Source organism: Artemia franciscana, chromosome 2 (assembly GCF_032884065.1).
Source record: "Artemia franciscana chromosome 2, ASM3288406v1, whole genome shotgun sequence".
Classification (NCBI taxonomy): Eukaryota; Metazoa; Arthropoda; class Branchiopoda; order Anostraca; family Artemiidae; genus Artemia; species Artemia franciscana.
The window spans coordinates 65947671-65974170 of record NC_088864.1 but is presented as its reverse complement, the minus strand read 5'-3'; the positions used below and the strand labels follow the sequence as shown (position 1 = coordinate 65974170).

The 26500-nt window shown below is 35.3% G+C and overlaps 1 protein-coding gene across 1 annotated transcript in view; it reads left to right on the top strand.

Moving 5' to 3' along the window:
- Nucleotides 1–8806: 8806 nt before the first annotated feature.
- The window catches only part of LOC136043967 (sodium/hydrogen exchanger 7-like), a gene marked incomplete in the record, with an annotated part of 164858 nt that continues 147164 nt past the window's right edge, over nucleotides 8807–26500 (top strand). Inside the window, 2 exon segments of the mRNA XM_065729049.1 lie at nucleotides 8807–8937; nucleotides 26255–26500. Of these exon segments, the coding sequence (XP_065585121.1) occupies nucleotides 26341–26500 (160 nt within the window).

The window sequence follows — 26500 nt, the reverse complement described above, 5'->3', positions numbered from 1 at the left end:
TCTTAGTCGTGAACCGTGTTTCGCAAACTGCCCAATCTTCACCTCAAGCATAATAGCTCTATGATCGGATCCAACTAAATCTAATACTCCCATATTTATTGATTCAGGTACAAGTTGCGTATTAATTAGCACATAATCTACAACACTTGGAGTTGGACCCGAAAGGCAAGTGAACTCGCCCCTACCCTTATCCTTCCCAAACCTACCATTCGCAATCATCAGACCATGTTCCCCACAAAACGCCAGGAGCTTTCTTCCCCATACATTTATTTTTCTTTTTTCATCCTTGTTGCTTCGTGGTATTCTACAACAAATTGGGACAAAATCACCTAAATCTGGGATCAACACATCTGGGATCTCAGCCTCCAGGCCGGTATAAGCATTGAAATCCCCCATTAACACACAATCCAGATCTTTATAACTTTCTTGTATTAACGAAAATTCTTCCCCTAAAATTTCCCAAGTATTTTCTCGATTATACGAACTATTCTGTGGAGGTATATACACTACACCCAAAATTAATTGCTTCCCACATTTCAAATAAATAGACAGCCAAAGCAAGTTTTCAGATCTACTACTAATTCTCTCATAACCGTCAATAGCAGATGCTTTAACCAAAACCAAAATGCCACCATAATGTCTATTATTTCTTGCTACATTACGCACGGTCTGTTCAACGAAATACCCGGGGAGAGGTGATATAGGAGAACAATCGTTCCATGTTTCAATAAGCGAAATCACATCAAACGAAAATAAATCGTCATATAAATAGGTCAACTTATCACGTAATCCTTGTATGTTCCATGACACTAGACTCAGTATATGGCCCTCTATATCCTATGTTTCTACACCTTCTGTTAGCAAGTTAACATCACAAGCCTTTGGTTGAGATTGCTCGTTACTAGTCTTAGTCGGGGGAAAGGCAACATGATAATACTCACGAGTGCGGTTATTTATATCCGCTAACTCACTTCGGTGTTTATTGTAATAAAAATCACGTGAAAAACCACCACGATGTCTATCATTAAACTTCTTTCTTGGCGAATGGCTTCCTTTGGGTGCTACATTACGAGTACCTGGTCGAAACAAGTCATTTGGGCTGATAATAGCACTAGAAGGTCTTTTAGCTGTCGATACTGCCTGAGGAGTGGTGGTCGATGGTACTAATGTCTCAGTATCACTATCACTGGCATCACTAACTAGCCTCATCGGAATATTATTGGGATCATTTGGGAGCCTAGCACTAAAGGGTGGACCAGAATTTTGTACTGGCTTCAAATTACGCTTAATCTCGACTATTGAATTTCCATCATACCTGAATATTCGGCCTTCGATGAACAGTTTGTCACCTCGTAATTTTGCATCACGGCCATCATTTTGCGCAGTAGTTAACATTTCCTTTAAATGTTTACGGGCCTCCCTTTGTATAGCTGTGTAATCCGGAGCCACCGATAAACCAAACCTTCTTAATACGGAGCTGTTTCTTAAAATATAGTCTCGAATTTCAACCGAGTTTAGCTTTACTACTATCGGCCCTGATTTCAATCTAAAAATGTCACGTATATCACTTCGATTTTTCCCGAGAGACGGCATAGTACGATTTAATAACCCCGTTATTTCTTGCTTCAGAGTATAATCGCCGAGTTGTTGAGGGGTGTAATTATAGAAGATTAAATTCGTTCTTTTCTGCTCTGCTTCGAGCTTGTTGGCTCGTTCATAAGAGACTGCTAGGTTAGATTTCACATTTTCCAGCTCTTTTTTAATTTCATCATTTGTCTTAGCATTGTTAGATAACTGCGTAATAATGTTACTTAACTGTACTTGTATGGCATCAATTCTATCCGAAAGTTCAGGAATCGTATTAACTTTCTGCGAAAGCACCGGTAATAACTCCAGTTTAAAATTAATTTCTTGCAAGAACTGGGCACTTTGCATTTTCTCGGCCTCTCGTGTTTGGACTGCCATTTACACCCTTATAAACTTATCAAAGTGCAAAATGTAAAACCTTTATCACTCCTTGATTTGATCCAGTATCGTTAATTAGCAATAAGACTTTTTTTCACTATTCGAAAAAAATCACAATATTGGCTCAAAGCCACGCGGGAGAGAAACGTTATTTCAATCTTGGTTTAAACTAGTTAGTTACACAATTTGTCTAAATGTAAGCATGGATGTTATCCGAAAGAAATGAAATCTGGTTTTGTTGTTAACTCCTTGAACTCTGAATGAAAACTGAAAGAGGCTTTTCCTCCTCAACGCCCCGCTCTTTTCGCTAAAGTTTGACACTTTCTCTTAACTCTATTTTTAAAACAGTATGTGACTGGACCTTACAACTGGAACAACAACTCCCTACAACTGGACTGTCTTCTAAAATCTAAATTTTTTTTTATTTCAGACTACCCTCAAAAATGAAATACAAAACAACAGGTAGCATCACCTTTCCAAACTCCTCAGCCCACCAAAAAAAAATTCAAAATTTTTTACCAACTTTATTTAACTCATCAGAAGGGAAAAAGGGGCGAACTTCCCCATCCCCCAAACACGCCATAGAAAGAGAGGTGTGCCAATGTATGTACAAGCACATATCCATACTTATATCAATGCATACATATATATATGTACACATGCACATACTTATTAACAAATTACAACATCATTAGGCATTCCTTAATTTTATTTTTTAGTGTTGATAGAGGAAGCGATTGTTTACAATTTGTAACGAACTTATTCCATACTGTAACTAAACTGTTTCTCGGTGAAGAATGCGATATCTCAAATTTAATTAGCGGCTGACAGGCCATCCATCACCTTCTGGACTGTCTTCCAAAATCTTCAATTTTCTATTTGAGGCTACCCTCAAAAATAAAATACAAAACAACAACCACCAAAAAAAAAAACGAACTTTTTACCAACTTTATTCAACTCATCAGAAGGGAAAAAGAGGCGAACACCCCCCTTCCCAAAAGCACCATAAAAAATAGGCGTACCAATGCATGTACAAGCACATATACTTACTTATATCAATGCATACATACATTTATGTTCACATGCACATACTTATTAACAAATTACAACATCATTAGGCATTTTTTAATTTTATTTTTTAGTGTTGATAGAGGAAGCGATTGATTACAATTTGTATCAAACTTATTCCATATTGTAACTAAACTGTTTCTTGATGAAGGACGCGATCTCTAGGATTTCATTAGCCAGTGACGGACCATCCACCACCTCCTGTACTGCCGACAAGAATCCATCAATTAAGGCAATAATTAAGGTAAGAATGTACTAAGCTAAAATAGACGGACCTCAATGCATTATAAGTTAAAATAAACTTCAGGTGACGCATCATTCCCACATTTTTGCTTAATTTCAACTGAAGATGGCTAATATGATGCTTGAATGACAAGTCTTTATTAATGATAGTTCTTAAGTAGCCTACAAAGCTAACACGCTCAATACGCACATTGTTTGAAGCCTCAACTGACTGGAGTCCAGGACAAGAAGAAGAAGTCCGAAAGTAAATAATACATTTCTTCTTCTTAAAATTCGGTGTCAGGCGATTAGACTGTAAGTACGACATAATTAAAGAGCAGGCTGGTCCTCTTTTTCAATGATGGGGCAGTTTATGTTCCAGAATAATACGGGGAATTGTGTCGAATACTATTTCATGTGTTGCTGAAATAACACCCTTATCTAAAATGTCATTAATGAACAGAGTAACAACTGAAACTACGTGTTGGGTAGAATGGTTTCACCTGAAAACAAATTGTGACTTAAGAAAGGAATTAATCTTCTCTAGAAACGGAACTAAACGATTATATAAACAACGTTCAATAAGTTTAGAAAAACCGATAAAACTGAAATTTTACGATAACTATTTGGATCGTTTGAATCATCTTCCTTATGTAATGCAAATATTCTTGCCGCTTTTAAGCAATCAGGAAAGTTGCCGTACTTAAAACAAAAATTAATAATATGAGCTAAGCACTCCGCTTTTTCACGAATAATCATCTTCAGTAAATTTGTACTAGATACATCCGGCCCTCCAAACTTTCCGTTTTCAAAGGTTCAAGGTTCAATCGGGTTTAATTAAAAAAAAAGAAATAACTAAACTTAAAGTACATTGCTCTGTGAAAAAACTCACGTTGAGACCCATAAACATAAAATATTCTTCACTAACACGCAGTACGGCTCCCACTTCTCTCTTCGACACAACCACACGCCTCTTCATTATATATGTTTTTAATCTTAACTATAGGGTTAAGATTAAAAAAATATTTATATTTTATTACGAAAAATAATTAGGAAATACGAAAAATAATTTTCGTATTTCCAGGTTTTGGAAAACCAAAAATTATTCGTAATTTCCAAAAACCTGGAAATTACGAATAATTCTGAAGACAATACAGGAGAAGGAAATATTGATAGGTTTTTGAAGATAAATGCTTCTGGAAATCAGTATCTACACCTGACTGCAATACAGCTGTTTGTGCTGAAATTATTTCACCCATAATAGGAAAGTGGCGGTTAAGCAGTGTAGTCACTTCTTTTTTTCCTTTTTACAGTTGTCCCATCTGTTGCTGTCATTTCTTCGGGGATTTTATTTTGTTTCGTCCGACTCACACGATCATTAATTAATTTCCATGTCTTTCTTGGCGACCCTTCCGCTTCCAAGAACGCTTGTTTTAAATTGCTCTGCTTCGATGCCCGAATAATTTTGTTATTTTTTTTTTTAATTCTTGAAATTTTGCTTATTTTCTTCAGTCGAATTTGATAAGTATTTCCGATACAGCTTATTCTTTACATTTATACACTTGAGTATACTTGATGTAATACAAGGTTTAGTAGGCTGTTCAAGTCTTTTGTTTTTAATTTAACAGTAAGGGATTGCCTGTTCAAGCGTATTTTTAAAGATTTTTAAAAACTTCCTTGCAGCCTCATCCAGATCTTTGGACTCATAACAGGGTAAAAAAAAACTGCCGTCCCTCAGCAGCTCCTTCAGTTTAGCGGTATCCATAACTCTTACTTTTCACTGCTGCCTGGTAACAGTTGGCGTAATACCGATAATTAGATCACAAACCACCATAAAATGATCCGATGTCTGATCTACGACGACCTTACATGTTCGAACTTAAATATTCATACTAATATTGTCAATATGAGACTGAGAACTTTCGGTAACTCTAGTCGGTATACGACATGCAGGGAGACATTCGGTGGTTAAAAATGTAGACAGTATATCCGATGCTACGCTATAGATGTGTATATTCTTCGCACTACGGCTACACAGCAAAGATATATCAATATTAAAATCACCCATAATGATAAACTAAAGTTATTTATGCGACAATATATCAAGAAATTCCTGTAAAATTTCAGTATACGTTTCTGGGCTTCCACTTGGAGGACGATAGCACACACAACAAACTATTGCTCATTGTTACCCTCCATTTCTACCATTAATATTTCAAACAAGGATCTCCATGCTATAATGTTCCATTTCACTAATAACTTCAACAGGCATTGATGACTTGACAAAATGTCCAAGTCCTCCTTGCTTATTATTCTGGTGGTTCTTACATACGAGCTTATAACCGGGAAGATTAACTAACGTCCAGTTATATAATTTAGGAATACTTCACACAAACCAAATATGTCCAATTCACAAGACGAAATAAAAGAAAAATATGATCCAATTTACCAACGAGATCACGACAAGTTCAGGAACGCCAACCGAAAATTACCATGAAAATAATATGCAGTAAACAAAACATTAGGAAAAATATACTTATTACTTTTTGTAGTAATTACTTCCAAATCCAGGTATTCTGTTTCAGAAGACGAATTAGAAAAAAAAACTTTGAGATCAAGTTGGCTATTCTGATGAGTATCTTCTCAAGTCTTCATCCCCTGCCGGCGAATTGAATTACTTTTAATTAAAGTCAACTTACCAAATATCCTAGGTGGGAGTCTGAAGCAGTGAGTGAAGAAGATAGTTGATACGATATATATGTTATCAACGGCTCGTTATCAGTATCATACTGTTTTCCTAAAAACATGAAAATACACGCCAAAAATTGAACCTTGAGTAATGCAAAGAATAAGGAAGAAAAACCTAGAAGTCAGACACAAAAGAAATAAAATACTTATAAAAAGAAAATCGCAATAACAGCAACCACTTGCGAATCCCTCAATTTTAGAATATTCAACCACTCCACCACTTCATGAAGGAAACAAATGAGTAACGAAATAGAAGAAAAAAGAGATAAATACACATAAAATTTACACAAAAAAGAACCTGCAAAGCTTCCACAGGCGGGGCATTCTTCATCTTCACTCAATCACCGCGGCATTTCACAAATGGATATGGAACTACACGTATTCACATCAACTTACTTAAACTAACTTATCAAACATACTATACACCATTCATTATCGATACTGACTCAAGCATCACGCACGTTCTTCTTTACTTGGAGCCTTAAATCAGTCTAATTTTGTTGCAGACGATAGAATTTATAAGTTTTTGAGTCCTTCATTGTTTTCATTTTCTTTATAAGTTCAGCTGTTATGGCGTTCAAAGCCAAAGGTGGATCAGTACATTATCTTATGCCCGAACCTTTCAGTTGGCGAACAGACTTTAAAACGGTCTGTACATCACGCTCTGACGCAAACAATGTTATAACTGTGGGAGCCTGTTTTCTAGCAGACAACGGGTGCCCAGAAGCACTGTCCGGTTTGGGGTAAACCCTATGTGACCGAGAAAGTACAATATTTTCCGATACCAAAAATTTATTTTCACTTAGATCTTTCAGTTTCCTTTCGAGAGCCTTTCCTGGCCGTTCTTTTTCCAGACCGTGTACTACTAAGTTTAGTCGATGATCTTTAACTTTCAGCTGTATTCTAAGTAATTTTTAATCCGTATTCTAAGTAATTTTTAATTCATGAGACGAAAACTTAATTGCAAGGTGGGCTTTTCTCGTATTCCAAAGGCCCCCCAATCTCAAACACCTCCTCTAGATTTGTCTGAAAAATTCAGTTGACAATTGTCGCCTGTGTTTCCTGCTTGTAAACTTCTTAAATTAAAAGATTCTGACGTTACAACTATAACAATTCACTTAAAAACAGTAGCGAATAAATTAATTGGTTACGCAAGCTCTTGAAATTTAAGCATGTGTTTTATCCGATTGAATTGAAACTTATTTAGCTGTTTACCTTTTGAACTCTAATTCAGTATTGATGTATAAGCTCTGTATTGATGTCATAAGACACTGCCAACCCTTATCTCCTAAAAAAAACGCTTTTTAATGATCAGAAATTACAGTGTTTGGAGGGACATACTTACTTAGACTTAGGTCCTCCCACGCCTTAGGGCGCATAAGGCAGCAACATTGATTCGCCACGACGACCTGTCCTGAGCCCTCAACCGAAGCTCCTCCATCGAAGACCTCGCCAGCTCGCCTGTTTCTCTAACATCCTGCCAATGGTCATTTTGGGTCTCCCTGACTTGCGGAGGCCAGGAGGTATCCAACACCGTATGTCATGAGGTAGCCTTCCATCACCCATTCGCACCATGTGCTCCCAATATATCCATCGTCACTTTCTAATGGCATCAAGGATGGGGATATGATTTATCATGGTATAAATTTCATCATTTCTTATTCTCTCAGCCCAGTGTATATTCAAAATAGATCTTAGGCAGTTATTATCGAATGCCCGTAGTCGTTTTCCTAGTTGCACAGTGATGTTCCAAGTTTCACAGCCATATGTAAGGACGGAGAGGACATTGGCCCTCCTGCATGGAAGGTTATCGGAATCAGCTTTTTATCGTTTATCGCCACATTATCCTTTGTTCCGTGTGTTTGGCTAATCTCATTGTAGCGTAGTGTTTTTTTCTATTTGTAGTGTATTTTACTTGCTTCATTTTTTTTTCTTTTTGTTACTCCACAAGTGCCATAACTTGCTATGATGTGGGTTATAAATAAATTATTACTATTGCTATTATAAATTCTGAGTTTTAGCTTCTGGGAATATTTGTTATTTCTCCAAACATTTCTGAGACAATTGAAGACAGAGCCAGCCAATGCTATTCGGCACAAAATTTCTCTTTCAGGATTAGCATCTCGCGTAAGAATGCTGCCGAGATATTTGAACTTTCTTACTACTTCAGTTTCCTCATTCTTGACCAAATGTCCCTCAGCTAAGTCAGGAATGACCCCATTTAACATTGATTTAGTCTTTTTAGCGTTTATGAAGAGTCCAACAGCATTTGCCACACGCCCATGTTCATTTATATTGTGTTGTACAGCTTCTGATTCGTGAGCGAAGAGTGCAATATTGTCCGCAAAAACACTGTTTGGACGGACTGATCTTTGTATAGTCTCTGAGAAAATTTTCTTGGATGAAGTTGTTATATTACACAGTTCTTGATTAATTTCCCCCGAATAAATTGAATAAATTCAAATGAATAAATTCATTGCAAGCGTTTTGCGTTTTCTCACATACCACATTACCAAAACTGTAAAAAATAAAATGGTTCGTGGACTTTGGCTGTACCAAAAATTTTACTTCAGTTAAGTTGGGAAACCATCTTTGCCGTTCATTTTATCTTGAGATATCAACTTTATATGTTATTTTAAATATTTTTCATTATGATATCACAGGGAAGGTCATGTTTGGATGCTTTTATTTCCCAATTATGCTACACTCTGCATAAACATGATACGTCTGGTGTCACAGTCAAACACAGACAGCAAAATGAGTAGTTGCCAGGTGAAACAAAATATTGGCGGCTCTGATCGCATTGTGTTGACAATACTGGCATATGCTTATTCAAAATTATCTGAAAAAATCTACTAGCCTTGAATATCGAGATATAACATTCATGATACTTGCCTATTCTTTCACTATTATCCACGACAGGCTGTTTGAAAGGTATGATGAAATGTACACCCGGTAAATCGAAAGATAACTACCATCTCTAGACTTAGACTAGCCTAGGCCTACTTAGAAAGTTAACTTGGTAAAATTATAGTTTAAGGCCTTCTTGTCACCTTAAATATAGTTGGGTTAGGTGAATCAAAATTTGATACAAGTCTGCAATTGGGGCTCTTGAGAAGAAACATGTTAATAGAGCAATTTTTACTTCATAATATGCAGAACAATTGGTAAATATTTTGCTGTTCATATTATTTTCTTGTGAATAAAGTGAACAAAATACTCAATGCCTCATTATATGCTCTTTCCAAATGTAATAATCACTTTTGCTGCAAAGGAATTTCACCCCCACTCCCATATATATAGCAATTCAGGGTATATATCTGCACATTAGGGGGGGGGGGGAGGTAAAGTTTAAAATTATAACTCATTTGCATTAGAAATAAAGTCTATTCACCCCCCCTTCCCTAATGTGCAAGTATACTCCCTGAATTGGTATACATATGATTATGGGTAAAATTCATTTGTTGCTAAAATGACTAATAAATTTAGAAAGAGCCTAAAAAAAGGCATCAAGTGGTATACTCACTTCATTTGTAAGTCAATAATTTGAAAAGCAATATATTTTTGTTGAATAATTACAGTTAATATAGTTCGACTGGGCTTCACCTCCACTATAGTTTACCCCCTAATTTGCAAATAGGCCTAGCCTATATAGAGCCCAATTTAAACATTTTTTTCATGGTTGATTCAATTTGTGATTTCAGAGGTTGAAACAGGCCAAGAGTGATGCATGGCAAAACATGTTGAAAATATAACATTTTATTTGTTATTTTAAAATTGTATATAGTTAGGCTATTTGCTATTTGAGCTATATCAATAGACATTTCTAAATTTAGGGAATCTGTTTACAGATATTTGAAGCCTTATAAATGAGCAAAGTTGTGAAGCTGAAAACAGTTTTATTGTACTTCATTTGTGTAGAATATATATTTTGCCAGGACATACTTCATATCAATGAAATTTATTCCCAGGGCATACTTTAGTCTGTTGACCCATCCCTGAAAGTTTCATTTTCCTACCCTAATCCCTTTCCAAGATAGTGAAAAGTAGCTAAACTGAGATTTTACTTATTTTGCATACATGCTATACTTTACACCCCCCCCCCCTAATGTTCAAATATAGAGCCCAGATAATATATTTGCTATCTTAAGAAGGTAATTCTTACTTCATAATATACAGAATATTCATAGGCCTAGTTAACACATCTTGCATCCAGCCATGCTATACTTTACTAACACCCCCCCCCCCCACCTGATTTGCAAATATACAGCCCAAATTATATATTTCCCATCTATTCTCCCAGTATGTCTCTGTGGTTTCAACTCATGTACCTATGAATTGAATCAACTGTGATGAAACAGCAACTAGAACAACAATTTATGGATTACAGAGTACAATAAAAATATATCATTTGGGCTCTATATTGACATTTTAGAAGAGGGGTTAGGGGCAAAGTATGAGAATGCAGCATATAAGGTGTGTAGTTTATTAATAATACATTTCTCCATTACATCAATCTAATCATATGTTGTAGGCCTCACATCTCCTCAGACTGTAATTTATGTCTGTGTGTGATTATGTGCATAATTTGCCTAAATATTTAAAATGATTTCTTAAAGGATATTGGCTAATAATGAAAGAAAACATGATAATAGAAAGACATTGCATATTATAAGGTAAGAAATTAATTTTTTTAATCTTTTTTTTAAGGTTTTATATATTCTTTGGGATGATATGGGATCATCAGGAGGGAGGGATGCCAATATGAGTGAATTGATGATTCTATTGGAAAAGAGCATTTGTATGTTCTTCTTGTGCCACTTATGAAATCTCATATATATTTGCTAACTTCCCCCTAACCTCCTAATAGACAAACATATAACCTAAATTACGTATGCTCTACAAATTTTCAACAGCATGAATCTTTTCTTCATATTATTTTTTCATTGAAGATGCAGTAGGGAGAAAAGAGTTATAATATGGGCTATGAATTTATCCATGAATGGGTAAAGATAAGTTTAATAGTCTGCATTTAAGTAAGTGTTGGATAGAAATTTTAAAATATTTAAAGTAGTTTTCAAAATTTTATTGTGATTTCTTCTGCAGAGTAGAACAGATACAGAGTTTCAATATTTTAGTTATATACATTGCTAACTATTTAACAGATACAGAGTTTTGAATATTTTAGTTATATACAATGCTAACTATTTTAAATGCACTAATAGTTAATAGTAGAGTCTACCAAAAATATAAATTTTTAGCTTGAGCTGAACCTAATTTTGCAAAATACATTTGGTATCAGGAGAAATTAGAACTCTAAAAGTAGAACCATTAGATTCCTTGGTTAATACTATTTCCAATCATGTTCACATTTCTTATAATCAGGGCTACTACAAGGTCTTTAAACTGATCTCTTTGATGTCCTGTCTCTGGAGTCACTCCAATTGATGTGCTCTTTTGCATTAATTTTTTTAAGATACTGTATTCCTAGAGATTTGACATTTTTTCTGAGCTTGCTCTTGATAGACTAATAGCTTCACAAAAGCAGCCATTTATGTCAAACCCTTGTGTACAACACTTAATCCTTATGTCATTGTTGTAGTGGTAGCTGCAACCTGGTAAAGATTAATCCCTGGGCCATAGTAACCAAAAAAAAAAAATTAATGCTTAAAAATACTGAACTAAAATAAATCCATGATTGGTAGGCTAAATATTATTCACTTTTAATTTGACATTAACCTGTAGCCTTGAATTTTTTTTTGAATAAGAAAAACAAAACACCAGAAATATATCAAAAATAGCCTCAGATTAAAAAGTATGCCACTGGAATGACCAGGTTCTAAAACCCTTTGTTAGAGGTATATGCCCCTCTCTCTAAAACCATAAAGCCAATAGCATTGTTGTGCCTCTATTTTATCCTCATGCCCTTAGCTAGTATAGATTGCTATACTTTTGTAAAGCCTCATGTCATATTACTCTAGGCCAAAACTACAAAGTGTCAGGTTCAGAGTTTAAGTCTTGTTCTTGAACTTTCTTCCACAAATGATATAAAAGCAAGTAGAGCATGGACAGGCTACTTTCTTTAGCAATTAAGCACTCTCCCCATCATTAATTGAAACAATAACTGTGAAATAAGAATGTCATTTCAAGCTACAAGAGTTATCTGGAGAACCAGAGGGGGCTAAAACAAAAAAGTGAAGAAAAAGCATGATATAAAAGCAAGTAGAGCATGGACAGGCTACTTTCTTTAGCAATTAAGCACTCTCCCCATCATTAATTGAAACAATAACTGTGAAATAAGAATGTCATTTCAAGCTACAAGAGTTATCTGGAGAACCAGAGGGGGCTAAAACAAAAAAGTGAAGAAGAACAAGAGAAGCTTTCAGAAAAAGAAAAGCCAATGCTTGCTTTACTTTTTTCCAGCAAGCAAATAGTGGAAAGTCATTACAAGAAAAAAACAAGCCTCCAAATGCAAGGAGCAAGCTGCTGACAAAATGTCTGAAGAAGCCAGAATTTTTTTTTTAAAATGAGCATTGAGAAGAAAAATCTGATTGACATTCAGCTTGCCCCAAATCCCAAGATGGCACACAACAGCAACACCTTAAGAAATTAAAAAAAAAACTTTTTGTGAATATTTATCTTGATTTATCAGCAGTCAACCCAACCATTTGTGCACCAAACCATCTTCTGGATCACACTGTGGTGTTTTTTTGTGGATGGTGAAGTCCCCCCTTTACAAGAGTGCAGACAGTCTGGTATTCTAATCTCCTTTTATTAGTGTTAAAACTTATTCCAATTGGCAATGCAAAGAACACCCCCCAAAAGGTCCCCCCTGACCCTACTCCAAATACTACCAAAAATGTTCCACATCTTGGCTGGTCAAGCTCACAATTCAAATTCAACAGATAACACAATGATGGAGGTGAGAGCCTTTGTCATTATCAATGATGATAATGAAAATGACTTTCAAGAGGTCCAAAAAAAAGGAAAGATCTCCCTAATCAAAGATAATTCCCCAACCCTTGCTCCAACTCTTCCTTCATAAAATCTTGAAATATACTTAAAAATTTCTCCTAATATCCCCTTTCAGATAAATAAGATACATCTAATAAGGGTTGCAATCTTCAAATCATTAAAATCAACGCTTTCTTTCAACATTAACTGTGATGGATCTTGGCTAATAGCTCTTCTAGATTCTAAATCACCAGAGATACTACTTAACTTAAAAACCCTTCTTAACATTCCAATAAAGTCTGCTCTATGGCCCCAAGCCACTACCCAGCTAAAATAGCTGTGTATGACATCCCTCCAGAAATACTTATTCAGGAGTTAAAGGAAGGACTCACTGACAGAAATGGTAACCAAATCCCAGTTGTGGATGTCACCCAACTGGGCGAACCAGATGCTAATGGCTAAAAATCAAGCAAGTCTTTCTTACTCACACCCAAGAAAAAAATAATATCCCAGGCCAGATATTCCTCTTTGGACAAATGAAAACTCACAATCCCTGCAAGCCAAAATCAATCAAGTGCTAAAAATGTCTAAAACTTTGACACACAACAAATAAATGCAGTGAAAGCTTACAAACCTTCAGTAAATGTAAAAGTTCCCATCCCAAAAGAATGGCAAATTGCAAAAACAATCAACCCACATGTATAAACAGCAAATGCCCCTATGATTCTTCGAATAAAACACTATGCCCTGCAGAGAAAGCTATACCTTACCCATATTACACCAGACACTAGACCCTTTCTGAAATCAACTAGTACTTTCACTCACAGAACACCCAACCTACCTGAAGCAACAAGCCTCCCCCACAAGACTCTTTCCTCAAAACACCCCAGCTTGCATTCCTATTGGAGAGAATCCCCAAGGCTGAGTCAACTAGGCCTCTATCAGAAACATTGCTAGGAATTAATCCCCTAATTAATGACAAACAGGATGAAAAATTAAACAAGATAGGACCTAATATATGCTTCTTTATACTAAACTCTAATGCACTTCACTCCATGAACCTACAACAGCCACAGAGAGCAAAATCATAAATGAATTGGCAAGCATCTACCTATCCAATTGTATGCTTATTCAAGCAAATAAGGATCTGACTTTACTTCTAGCAAAGCTAAATATTGACACACAGTCATATGAAACAAGAGCAACAAAGCAGCACATCTCAATACTTCAGTGTATTGTAAGGTCACTTCCAGAAAATAAGTTGAATGAAAAATCTCTTATGAATAATAATTCCATTGATATTGCTTGCCTTCAGGAAACCCATTTGAACAAAAACCAACACATGAAATCTTCAGGATATACTATCCAAGAAAGGATAGGTCATCAGAGAAAAAGGAGGCGGTTTAGCTTTAATAATAAATAATAATACCAAATTTTGTGGCATTAACTTTCCAGAATTTTTAAATGATGTTGATACAATTGGAATTAATGTTTGACTGAATATTACCAAAGTTAAATAATAAGCTTTTATAACCCTAATGGCCAAACTACAAGGCCATGGATTTCTTCAGGTATATAAGTAATTCTTATGTGCTAAAACATAATTATTTGTGAAGATTTTAATGTCCAGAGCCTTTTGTGAGGGGATAAGCCAGCAAATAAAGCTGGTAAGTTTATTGAAGTTTTGATATCAAATAATAATTCATTAGCAGTTGCTACCCCTCCAAATCTAAATACGTATTTTAACCCCAAAAGTTGCAAACTTTCCCCAATTGACCTGCAAATTGTGTCAAATAGATATTTTGAATGAAATTTATGTGAAGAAAATTGATAGCCTTTGCACAGACCACTTTGCCATAGTCTCTTCAATAAACAAACCAGCTAAAATTCTGCCACATGTCCCCAAATATATTAACTCTAAAGCAAATTGAACCATGTTCAAAAATAAGCTTAATCATAAAACTATAAGTGCCACTCAGGAATCATATTTCACTTGTATCAGCTGACATACATGCTGAAGTTTTGGCATCCATACTAACAAATACAGCTAATCATGCTATCGTCAAGACCACACCCAGGAAAACAATCCCTAAAAACACTCCTAAAGCATGTTGGACAAGTGAGTGCAAAAATAAATGAAGAACAAGAAAGGTAGCTAGGAGCAAATATCTAAAAAAAAAATGTCTCCTGCTGCATATTTAAATAAATATCAAGCAGAGGCTGATCTCAAGAGGACTATAGTAAACGCTAAATATAATTACTAGAATAATTTTGCAAATAGTCTTTCCAGAGAAACATGTGAGCCAATTATACATAAACGTATAAGCCACATCCTGTAGGAGCTGTTATATGATAATACCCATTATAATAATGATAATGAAAAGGAAAAATTGTTTGCAACTCTTTTCTCAATTAATGACAGCATCACTGCCCCATTCTTGATAAATCCCATATACCAGCCTTAAAAGGGTAAAGGTAAAGGATACGGCATTAGACTTTGCAGTCCGTACTGTCGGTGCTGATCTCCGTTTCTTGGCCCTTCAGCCAGGAAGTGCAATGGAGGGTTGGGGGCCAGCCATCCTGTGCTTTCACACACCCTTCCTGTTCACCTTCCCCAGATTTCTCCAGGTACCCATTTAGAGCTGGGTCGACTCTGGCTAAGCTTACAGCGTCACACCACTGACCCCATCCCAAACTGAAGAATTGGGTACACCAGGACTCGAACCCGCGTCCTCTCAGACCAGCCTTGCCCAGGATCAGAGTATATAACCTGTCCATTCTCAATTAATGAACTTAATTATGCAATAGAACATATTAAGGCTAAGGCTACTAGTAGCTACAGTAACATACACCCTATATGGATGAAGAATCTCACTCCTTCTTATAAACAGGTACTCCTAATTGCTATAATCATGCATGGGCTACATTCACATTCACCAATATTTGGAAATGTTCATCCCTCATACCAATATTAAAGAAAAATAAACACAAATATGTGCATGAGTTTTAAAGGCCTATAATGATTGCTCCTGTGCTGAGAAAAGTAATGAAATGATTTACCATCAACTCCTTTGGTTTGTTGAGAAGAATAATATGCTTCATGCTCAAACTGGTTTTAGGAAATACTGCTCCTCAACAGATGCTTTTGTATTGTTAACAAATGCAATAAATGAATCCCTACCTAAAAATAATGTCCTAGCTACTGTATTCCTAGACTTGGAAGGGGCATATGAGATGTGAACCACCAGATCCTTTTAGCTAAACTTGCATATCTTGGACCACTCCCATAGAAAATCAAAGTTTATTGTTTGTTTAGGTTCAGCCTCCTCACCCAAACTGCAATAACCAAAGGTCTTGCACAGGGTGCAGTCCTAAGCTGCCTCTTCTTCTCCCTATTTTTGTGGGACATGAGCCTCCCAAACACCAATTTACAATATGCTGATGATCTGGAAATATGGGCAACTGGCAACACCTTTGAGATTACACATTCAAAGTTGCAAAAGTCACTTTTCCAACTTGAAAAATTTTCACAAAAATATGATCCCATTGCACCCACTAAGTCGAAAATCATCCAATTTCAACATAAGTGAAATAACGTTAATACAAGAATAATTCTATATGGAATGATTATTCCAGTGGACTATCAAATTAATTACCTATGTCTCATATTTGACCAAAAACTTAATTTCCACCTTCACATCTCAGACACAATAAAAAATGCTATAGAAAAGTAAGGATAATAAAAAGACTACTATCCATCAGAAACACTAATATGTTATTTGGAAAGAGCTTAAAATAGAGATTGTAGTGGTAGCCTACTGATGGACCCACTAATATCCCCTATAATTAACTAACACCAAAGAACATTTGCTAGTAATAAGGACAAATCCTGTAGATGCAGGTCAGTGATGATAGTGACACAGCTTATTAGAGATGAATATAAACTAGATCTGTAATCAAACAAGGCATATCAGGAATATAAACAAGGTGGAGAATGTTGGTGCCAGACTCTCCTGATATTTCAATGTTTACACAATTTCCCTGAATTTAACTGTTTTCGCCACAATTCACCAATGTTTTGGGCTTTTCTCAAATATATGCTCATCAGGTGATTTCAGGAAAATAATACCTGGAGTCGGTGTTTACCAATTAAGGAAACTGCAGATCCTAGTTATTTAGCTACTAAGAAAGGATGGATGACAGCAGACCTCTTCTATAACTACTTTTAAGGTGTTGTCCTGTCTCGGGTGAAAGAAAATCCAATTCTTATTCCTGATGGCAATGGCTTCTATATCCTTAGCTTTTACAAAGTTTCTCCAGAAAAGAGCGTTACCATCCTCAAGTTGGCAGCCCATGCATTTCATGTTCTGTAGCCTGTCAACAGGGTTATTTAAAAAGGGTTGACATCATTCTATGAGCAGAAGCTCATGAACTATCAATATGAACTGGCTACCCAGATGACAATATACCATGACAAGGCTCATGAAAATTTCGTGTCACATTTGGGACACTTACCTTACCCCTTCACTGATTCAAAAATTATTTCAAGTGACATGGATTTATGATTCTGCTAGTCCAATGCGTATTAACTGTGACCTGATAGACAAGAAAAAGTTTGATTGAGGTAAGTTCAAACAATATGTTGAGTTTAAAAAATCGGAGACTCAGAATTCAAAAAGAGTAGAGTCATTTTCATTTCATATTTATTAATTTAAACGTAAAAAATATATGACATTCCTGCCAGGAAAGCGCAAAATGAGTGCATAGCTAGGGCAGGGAACTAAGTAATATTAATTAAACAGCAAACAACAGGCAGAATAAACTAACTGAACACTAAAAAAAAGGAAAGAAGAAAAAAAGGAAAAGAAAAAAATAACATAAGCTATAACCTTACGTAAAAAGAGAGGAAATTGTGGAAACAGGTAGCTAGAAAAAAATGGGGGGGGGGAGTCTAAGTGAAGAGAACACTAAACAATTTTCTTGTTATGACCTTTTGCTGCTCAATTGAATGAAGTAAGACTATTCTAATTCCGGATATCTAATAGTAGAAGATACCAAATATTTTACGCAACAAATCTAATTAAAAAAGAAGCTCTTTTGTGTTAAGGGTGCTTCTTGGATGATGTCACAAGAATAAGGTCTTTGGATGAAGTCATAATAAGAATACAGGTCTTGATTTATTGTGAACATGTTTTGGAATTCTGACGGAAGGAGGATATTGAAATATTTAAAGCAAAAAGTTGTGATCTGGAAATCTCTAGTCTTTGACAGATCAAATATCCTTACAATTTTGAATTGAAGGTTGATATTACCTGCGTGTTGAACCGGAAATACAATTTGAATTGCTTTACTTGGATGATTTGAAATCTTTTTATCAAGGAATAAAATTACTTGCCCATATGGAGCTCCCATAAGACAATTGAGGATGAAAAATAGAATGATAAGTAATTTTAGCATTTTTTAGGAAAACGGAATTTAAGGTAACAGATGACCCCAAGGGACCTCGAAAGTTTGTTACCAACTAACTTTGTATGTTATTTCCATGAAACTTTCTCATCAACTATAGACACAATTCCTAAACAAAAATTCTGAAGTTACATTTCGAGTTGGGTATATAAGGACAGTGGGACTTATTGATCTTTTAAATGCCTCATGACACGATTTTTATTCTTCCTCAGAAAAATATTTACACAGATTTTCCACAATTTCTTTTGGATAATTCACAATACCATATCCAAATTTCATTTTGTTGATTTGCTCTTTTTCTTTTATGGCCCATTACTTCATTAATTTTTGTCCATGTCTTTTTTATTTCCTTTAATTTGTTCGAAGTCTCTTTCATTTCAGCATGTCTTTCAATTTTATTTAATTGATTAAAGTGTCCTTTAAAATACTGGAGTTTCTGTTCAGTAGGGTCATTTAGATAATGCTAATACAGTTTATTCTTCAATTTTACAGCTGCAAGTATACCAGACGTCATCCATTCCTTCCTTGAAGTATTTTTTTCTTTCTGTTAAGCTCCTCAAGAAATGTCTCTACAAATAAATCATAAGCCCCATTTGCACACTTACTTTTAAGAACTCCCTAAAAATCAACGTGATCTAAGTTTTCAGCTAGTTTTTTTTAACTCTTTTCTGGCAAATCTCTATATTAATTTTATTTGTTGGTGGCTTACTACTGCAACTATTAATTCTACTAATTAGCATAAAGTAGTCTGATCCATCACTTATTAGAACATCAGCCAAGCAACCATTTAGTAATCGACCATCAACAAAAATGTTATCAATTAAATTTCCCAAAGACTGCGTTATTCTTGTAGGAATAGATACTAGAGAATATAAATAAGATAACAACACGCTGTTAAGGTAGTCATCACGCCCATCCGAATTCAAGAAATCTGTATTGAAATCACCCATCAAAACCATCCTTTTATCCTCGCTTGTAATTTGAGTTAAACACCTTCCAATGCATCTATAAAATCATTATCCGAAAATGATGATACTTTATATACTGTTCCCAGTATCAACTTTTGTGGGCTAGAAACCTGTTTTTCAATAAATAAGTTTCAACTTTACCTTCAAGCCAGAGCGAAAGGTCATGCCTTACTTTAGCCGATCTAAACCCTTGACACTTCCAAAAAAGTAAAGAGTGAACTTTATTAGCATCCCATTCTGAAAGACTCTCAAGTTGAATAGATGAACTATCCTTTGCGGATTTTATTAGATCATCTTTACAATCTGATCCCTCAATCGACAAGTTTGAAAATACATCATCTAGAACTAGCATATTTTTTTTCAAAATTCTTCAAACGATCGTGAGACCCTGACGTGAACTAATAGATAAAAAAAAACTGATTAAGGAGAATGAACAGTAAATGCAATGAAATAACAATAAGAGTAAAGTTTGCAAAAGCAAAAAAGGAAACAAAGAAAAGAGAAAGGAACATAAACAAAAGAGATGCACGAGAACGAAATTAATCCGAATAAACACAAATTTTAATTCGTTTATTTTTGACCAATAAGATCACTAGCACTCCGAAGTTTTCTTATGTTCAGACCGTGTTTAACAAAGATCATTCCTTCCACTGACCATGTATTCTTTGGACCGTGTTTATTGCGAACCAGGTGAAGCAGCTGCTTCTGCTTTTTAGTAAGGTACTCAAACACGAATATAACTGTTTTTGCTAGCTTAGATTTAACCAAGAACACGGTTTTTGCAGCGTCTGTATTACTGAACACGACAATTACGGGAGGTACGCTGGAGGCTTTATCAGCGGTGTATTGAAATCAACGAGTTTTAAATATGCGTGAATTTGCAATCTCTGTTAGTCCCATTTTATCACTGACAATTCGCTTAACCGCCGTCTCAACACTAACTCCTTGTGTTTGCTTTACACCACTAAAAATAAGTGTGTCCATTCTTGTCTTCTGGTCCATCTCATCTATTGAAACTTTCAACCACATTGAAAACTTTAATTGATCAGATTAACATTTCAGTGTTGGTTAATCCGAAGAAAAAAAAACATACACAAAAAAATCATACACATGAGAAACCATTTGAAGAGCTTAGCTTGGACTCAGCATGTCACCCTTCTCTTAATGCCCCAACATCTGGGACATCTGTTAGTCAGAGATTTGCCCAGCAAGATGAAGTAATCTAATAGGCTTTGAGAATGCTTGAACAAAGAGAGAAAGAGAAAAAAGAAAAGCTTGAGAACAAAAAAGGAAAATTAAAAAAGAACGCACTCAAGACAAAATGAAAAAGAAATTTGATATTTGCAGTGAAGACTCTGACACTGATGTCTCGTTGAGCTCTTCAACTGACCAAGTGGACATCTGTTATTGTTATACTGTTGAAAGTGAGAAAGAAGAAGAAGATGAAAAGAAGCTAAACATGAAGCTAAATGAGTACTAGGCCATATTGTAGCATACAATGCGAAACGTGATCAACAGGACATATCAGAAGGGTGCCTTATTTTACAAACGAAAATCTTGTTTGTATAAAATATCTTTGCTTCCTGAGTCTAGCTGACTATCCATATGAATGACAAAAAAAGATGAAATTGAAGAAGTTGAAGAAGACTATGTCTTTGCTGGACCATTGGAGCCTTCTTTTTCCTTTACAAACAAAAATCAGATATTTCTCTTGTGTATGGTGTGAAGCCATTACTGTCAGAGTTACCCCCTTATAAGCAGAAAATTAGTTCTGTTATGGCACATACCACCTAATAACGAGAGTTTTTGGTTTGTATGGTTTTTCTGTACATAGTGGGATCCTCTGTCTTGTATTAATGTGAAATAATGTTTATTTCTTTATATATAGGACCAGGGATTTGGAGTTGGAGTTGTAGGGTCAGAGTTTTAGTAAATTTTTACTGAATGGAGTTCGAGTTCTGGAAGCACATAAAGAGGGAGTTAAGCCATATACTCTTATACTATTAAAAGGACGCAATAATAAACAAAATCAAAGTTATAGGCTAAATTATAGAGAATAGGATTTTTTTTGCACCATATTACTACAGTACTACTACAGAAATAATTGGAATGTTTCGACGTTAAAAAATGACTATCGCATCGACATTTTGACTGACGAATTCAGACGGTTTGAACTGGATTTATTAGAAGTTTCAGAAACTCATATTCCAGGGGTAGGAAGCATGAAATTAGGTGACATAGAATTTTTCTACTCAGGCAGGAAGGATGGGGTACATAGACAGGGAGTAGGGCTCATGGTGAATAAGGAAGCTGCTAAGTCTTGTTTAGGCCGGGAAGGGATTAACAATAGAATACTAATTGCTCATTTTATGACAAAAACGTTCAGGGTATCAGTTATAGTAGTATATGCCCCTGTTGAAGCAACTGACGGAGATACTAGTGACTCAGATGAATTTTACATACAGTTACAGGAGCAAATAGACAGGGGCAAATAGACAGGGTACCAGGTAGAAATATGGTATTTTTGCTAGGAGATTTTAACGCCCAGGTTGGAAGAAATAGGGATAGATGGTATCCTAGCCTAGGTAAATTTGGTGTAGGACAAGAAAACAGTAATGGCTATAGACTTTTGTAATTTTGTAGGTATAACAACCTAGTTATAACCAATACAGTGTTTGGTCACAAAATGGCCCATAATGGTATTCAGGTGATGGTAAGACAGCAAACCTTATTGATTATGTTATTGCAAACCAAAGGCTAGCAGGATCAATACAAGATATTAGGGTGTATAGGAGTGCTGTTGTTGATGTTAAAAGTAAAGATCACCATCTAGTAGTGTCTAAGGTTAATTTAAAGCTGAAATTTTGGTGGAGTAACTGCCTCCCAGAAAGTTACGATGTTGATAGACTCCAGAATGATAATTTGAGATGAACCTTTCAAGAATAGTTAAGTCCTAAACCTGAGAGTTTAAAATTTGACAATGTGGAAGATGGATGGAATAATTTTAGAAAACAATTTGTGAAGTTGCTGATGGAAGAGTGCTAAGACTGCAACTAGGAATATTAGTGAAAGGATTTATGTTTAATAGAGAGTAGAAGGGGTTTGTACAGGAATTATCTGAGTGATAGGTCGTATGAAAACAAGAGGAATTTAAAGAAAGTGGAGAAAGCATTAAAATATGAAATAAGGAGATGTGAAGAATAGTAAAATATTATACTGGCATGTTAATAAATTGAAAGGGATTAGTCAATCCAGACTAGTCCCAGTTAAAGTTAGGAATGGGGCCACAATTAGTGATAAGGAAAAAGTTCAAGAAAGATGGGCGGAATATTTAGAGAATGTGCTAAACCGAGATACAGTTGCAGGAAAAGATATAGATGAAAATGAAAAAGTTTGTAATACCTTGGATGTGAAGGAAGATTTGTTTCGTGAGGAAGAATTAGCGGAAGCACTAAAAGGATTAAAAAATAAGGCTCCATTTGCTGATAGTGTGATAAATGAGTTTCTTAAATATGGTGGATCTGAGGTTAGGAATAAGCTACTGAAGATTATGATTATGATTTTTGAAAAATGGGAAGTACCTAAGGATTTTTATGAAAACCTTAATTAAACAACTGTATAAGAAAGGTGACAAAAGTGAGTGTTGTAATTATCGAGGCATTAGTCTGGTCTCAGTAGGTAGCAAATTACTTAGTAATATGATCCTTTTTAGACTAAAAGATGCTGTAGACAAAGTTATAAGGGAAGAACAGTTTGGTTTCAGAAAAGGTAGAGGATGTGTCGACCAAGTTTTCACTCTTTGGTTAATAATTGAGAAGTCCCTTCGTTGTCAGACACCTTTGGTCCTCTTTTTTGTCGATTATGAGCAAGCTATCGATTCTCTTGATAGAAGAGCGTTAGCAAAGGTCTTATCCTTATATGGTGTACGAGAAAAACACATTAAAGTGATTGTGCTATGTACGAAAATAATACTGCTGTGGTTAAGGTAGGAGATAAGGTTAGCAACTGGTTTTGTATTAAATCAGGAGTTAAGCATGGTTGTGTTCTATCCCAATTTATATGGATCATGTGATCCATGGATTGGGATTGGGAGTGATGAGGAGCCTGAAAAAAGTGTTCCCGGTAGCAGTTGTCAAATTGTTATACAGTGCAATTGTGCACCCTTACATCATGTACGGTTGTTCTGTTTGGGCAAGCAATTTTGTGATGATTTATAAAAGAACTCAAATAATACAAAACAAAGCACTGCGTCTGATAGGAGAATTTCAAAACTGTCAGAATACTGCGGAATGTTTTAGAAAGAATGATATTTTGAACATAGGCGAGCTACGTGATTACCAGCTAGCGATTTTTGTTTTTCAAAGTGTAAATAAGGTAAGCCCTGAGTACTTTTATGATTTTTTTAAAACTAACTCGTTTTATCACCCTTATTTTACCTGGAATTCGGAGGATTTGACTCACGAGAGAAGAACTACAACGAGAGCAGGATTTGTTCTCAGGAACATTGGTGTCAGCGTCTGGAATGACCTTCCAGAATCGGTCAGAGCGGCAGTAAGTCTGGCACCATTCAAGAGAATGGTTAAATTCTATTTTTTAAAAAGGAGAGAAGTGTGATAAGAGGAAAGGGTATTTATTTATTTAGTATTTAATATTAATTATTTTGTTTTTTACCCCCCCCCCCCAAAGATTTTTTTCTCTTTCTTCAAAATCATTTGAAGAAATGATTTAGCAGATTCATGGTGGTTTGAATTGCGGCCACAGTCAGGACTCTTTTGTCTTAAGAGTGGCCGTTAATTGTGAATTCTTTGTTTAATTTATATGTTTTGGATGAAAATAAAAAATGTCTATGTGTCTATGTGTCATTTTGATGGACTTTGTCTGAAGGAGCACATGAAAGGCAATTTGAGACCACGGGATCAATTGGGGAGGAAAAACGCTCCCGGAGTTAGATTATGCTGATGATTTAAGCATATTAGATGACAGTGTGAGCAAAATGAATGAATTTTTAGAGGTTTTGCGAGTTCAGGGTGCTAGAATAGGTTTGAAAATTAATGTTAAGAAGATTAAGTCACTAAGGCTAGGAATTAGTGAAGACGAAAAGGTGACGTTGGGTAACGAAAAGATTGATCAGGTTGATAGCTTCACTTACCTTGGTAGTATTATTAGTAAAGACGGTGGGAGCAGTGGAGATGTTAAAAGTAGAATAGCTAAGGCTCAGGGTGTTTTTTCACAGTAAAACAAAAGTTTGGAAGAATAGAAAGATAAGTCCGCAAACCAAGATTAGAATATTGGAAGCTACAGTGATGACAGTGGTCAAATATGGCTCTGAAGAATTGGCACTCCGAAAAACTACTAGAAAATTTACTAGATGCTTTCCAGAAAAATTGCCTGATGATTGTTCTGGGTACCCGGCTGACTGACCGTTTTTCAAACAGTACCTAGGTTGTACGAAAAATGAGGTTCAATCCCGTTTTCTTAGGATGAAAGAAAGGTTGAGATGGCTAGGCCACGTTCTGCGGATGAAGGATGACAGATTGTCGAAGATTGCCTTTTTGGCCAGCCGTCTGGGGCTACACGGAAAGCAGGTCTTCCTCGTCTGGGTTGGGAGGTTGTCATAAATAAAGATCTAAAGGAAATGGGAACTTTCCGGAAGGGTGTAAAGAGGGAGGCCTTGAATTGATTAGGTTGGAGGAGGAGCGTGCGTAGCTGTGTTGGCCTCAGATGGCTTTGTGCTGCAGTGAGTTATTTGCTGTAGTAGTAGTAATATCACTTTGGAAGAATTTACACATAATATTTGCAAATACATTACATATAAAATGCAGAAAGATAGACAAATGCCGAATAGATTGACAGAGATACCTCTTTTGTGCTCTACAGCAATTCTGGCAGAGCAAAATATAAAATCTTTAAGATAAATATTATCTTTTATTTATCATAATTAAATTTAGAAAAGAATTAGATAAAATTATCTACTTTTTACTAAAAGGGAGGAAAAGGGGCCTTTATGGAAAGAGAAATATTAAACGGTTCGCGGTAACGAACTGTAAGTAAGGAGCGACCCGGCTCTATAGTAACAGAAACCGTAAAAAACAGAATTTTGATACCAATAAAAACATCAAAAGAATCAGAGTTCTATGCTGATTTTAAATATATAAGTTTCATCAAATTTAGTCCTACCCACTAAAAGTTAAGAGCCCGAGAAAATTGTTAATGGCAACATTCACCAGTGAATTTTAGAAATCCCCTTTTCTCTGCTTGGGTTCAATTAGCTTTACGAGTCGGTCTTTTCAGTCTGATTAAAGCTATGATGGTAAAAGTTAAAGCTAGGTTAGATTATGTCAGTTTAGGTCAGGTTACATTAGGTTGGGTTATGTTAAATTTGGTTCTAAATATCAGAAATGAGTTAAAAACCTAATTTAGGCTAACCTAACATAACTCAACCAAACCTAACGTTTTCTAACCTTACTTGTCATCATTAAACCTTACATTAAATTGAAAAAGTTGAACTGGCAACGCTGACTGAATCCAAGTAGAAATAAGGTATTTTCGGACATTCACCAATGAATGTCAACATAATTTGCGGACATTATATATATATATATATATATATATATATATATATATATATATATATATATATATATATATATATATATATATATATATATATATATATATATATATATATATATATATATATATATATATATATATATATATATATATATATATATATTCTGATTGGAAAATTGACTTTTTTCGTTTTTGCTGGTTAACATTGGCATTGTTTTCTAGCTTTAACATTTCAGTGCTTTATTTTTTTTAAAGCTGTACAAGTTCTTTTTTGACATTAAATTTTTCAGGTATTCTAAAGGAAATTTAGTTCAAACCGTTGATTACAGCTTGAATATCAGCTAACTCGAAGATCATCCGCTTGCCCATATTAACAATGAAATTAAGACGTGGACTGTCATTTGTTATTGGTGGATTTATTGGAAATTGCATAGTGAAAACAATTTTTTCAGAAAGTGATGCAGCCCCAACAGATAGTGAATTCGATGAAAAAGCGCTTGATACACATCGAGTTGACAGTTTAAATCTGTTGTTGT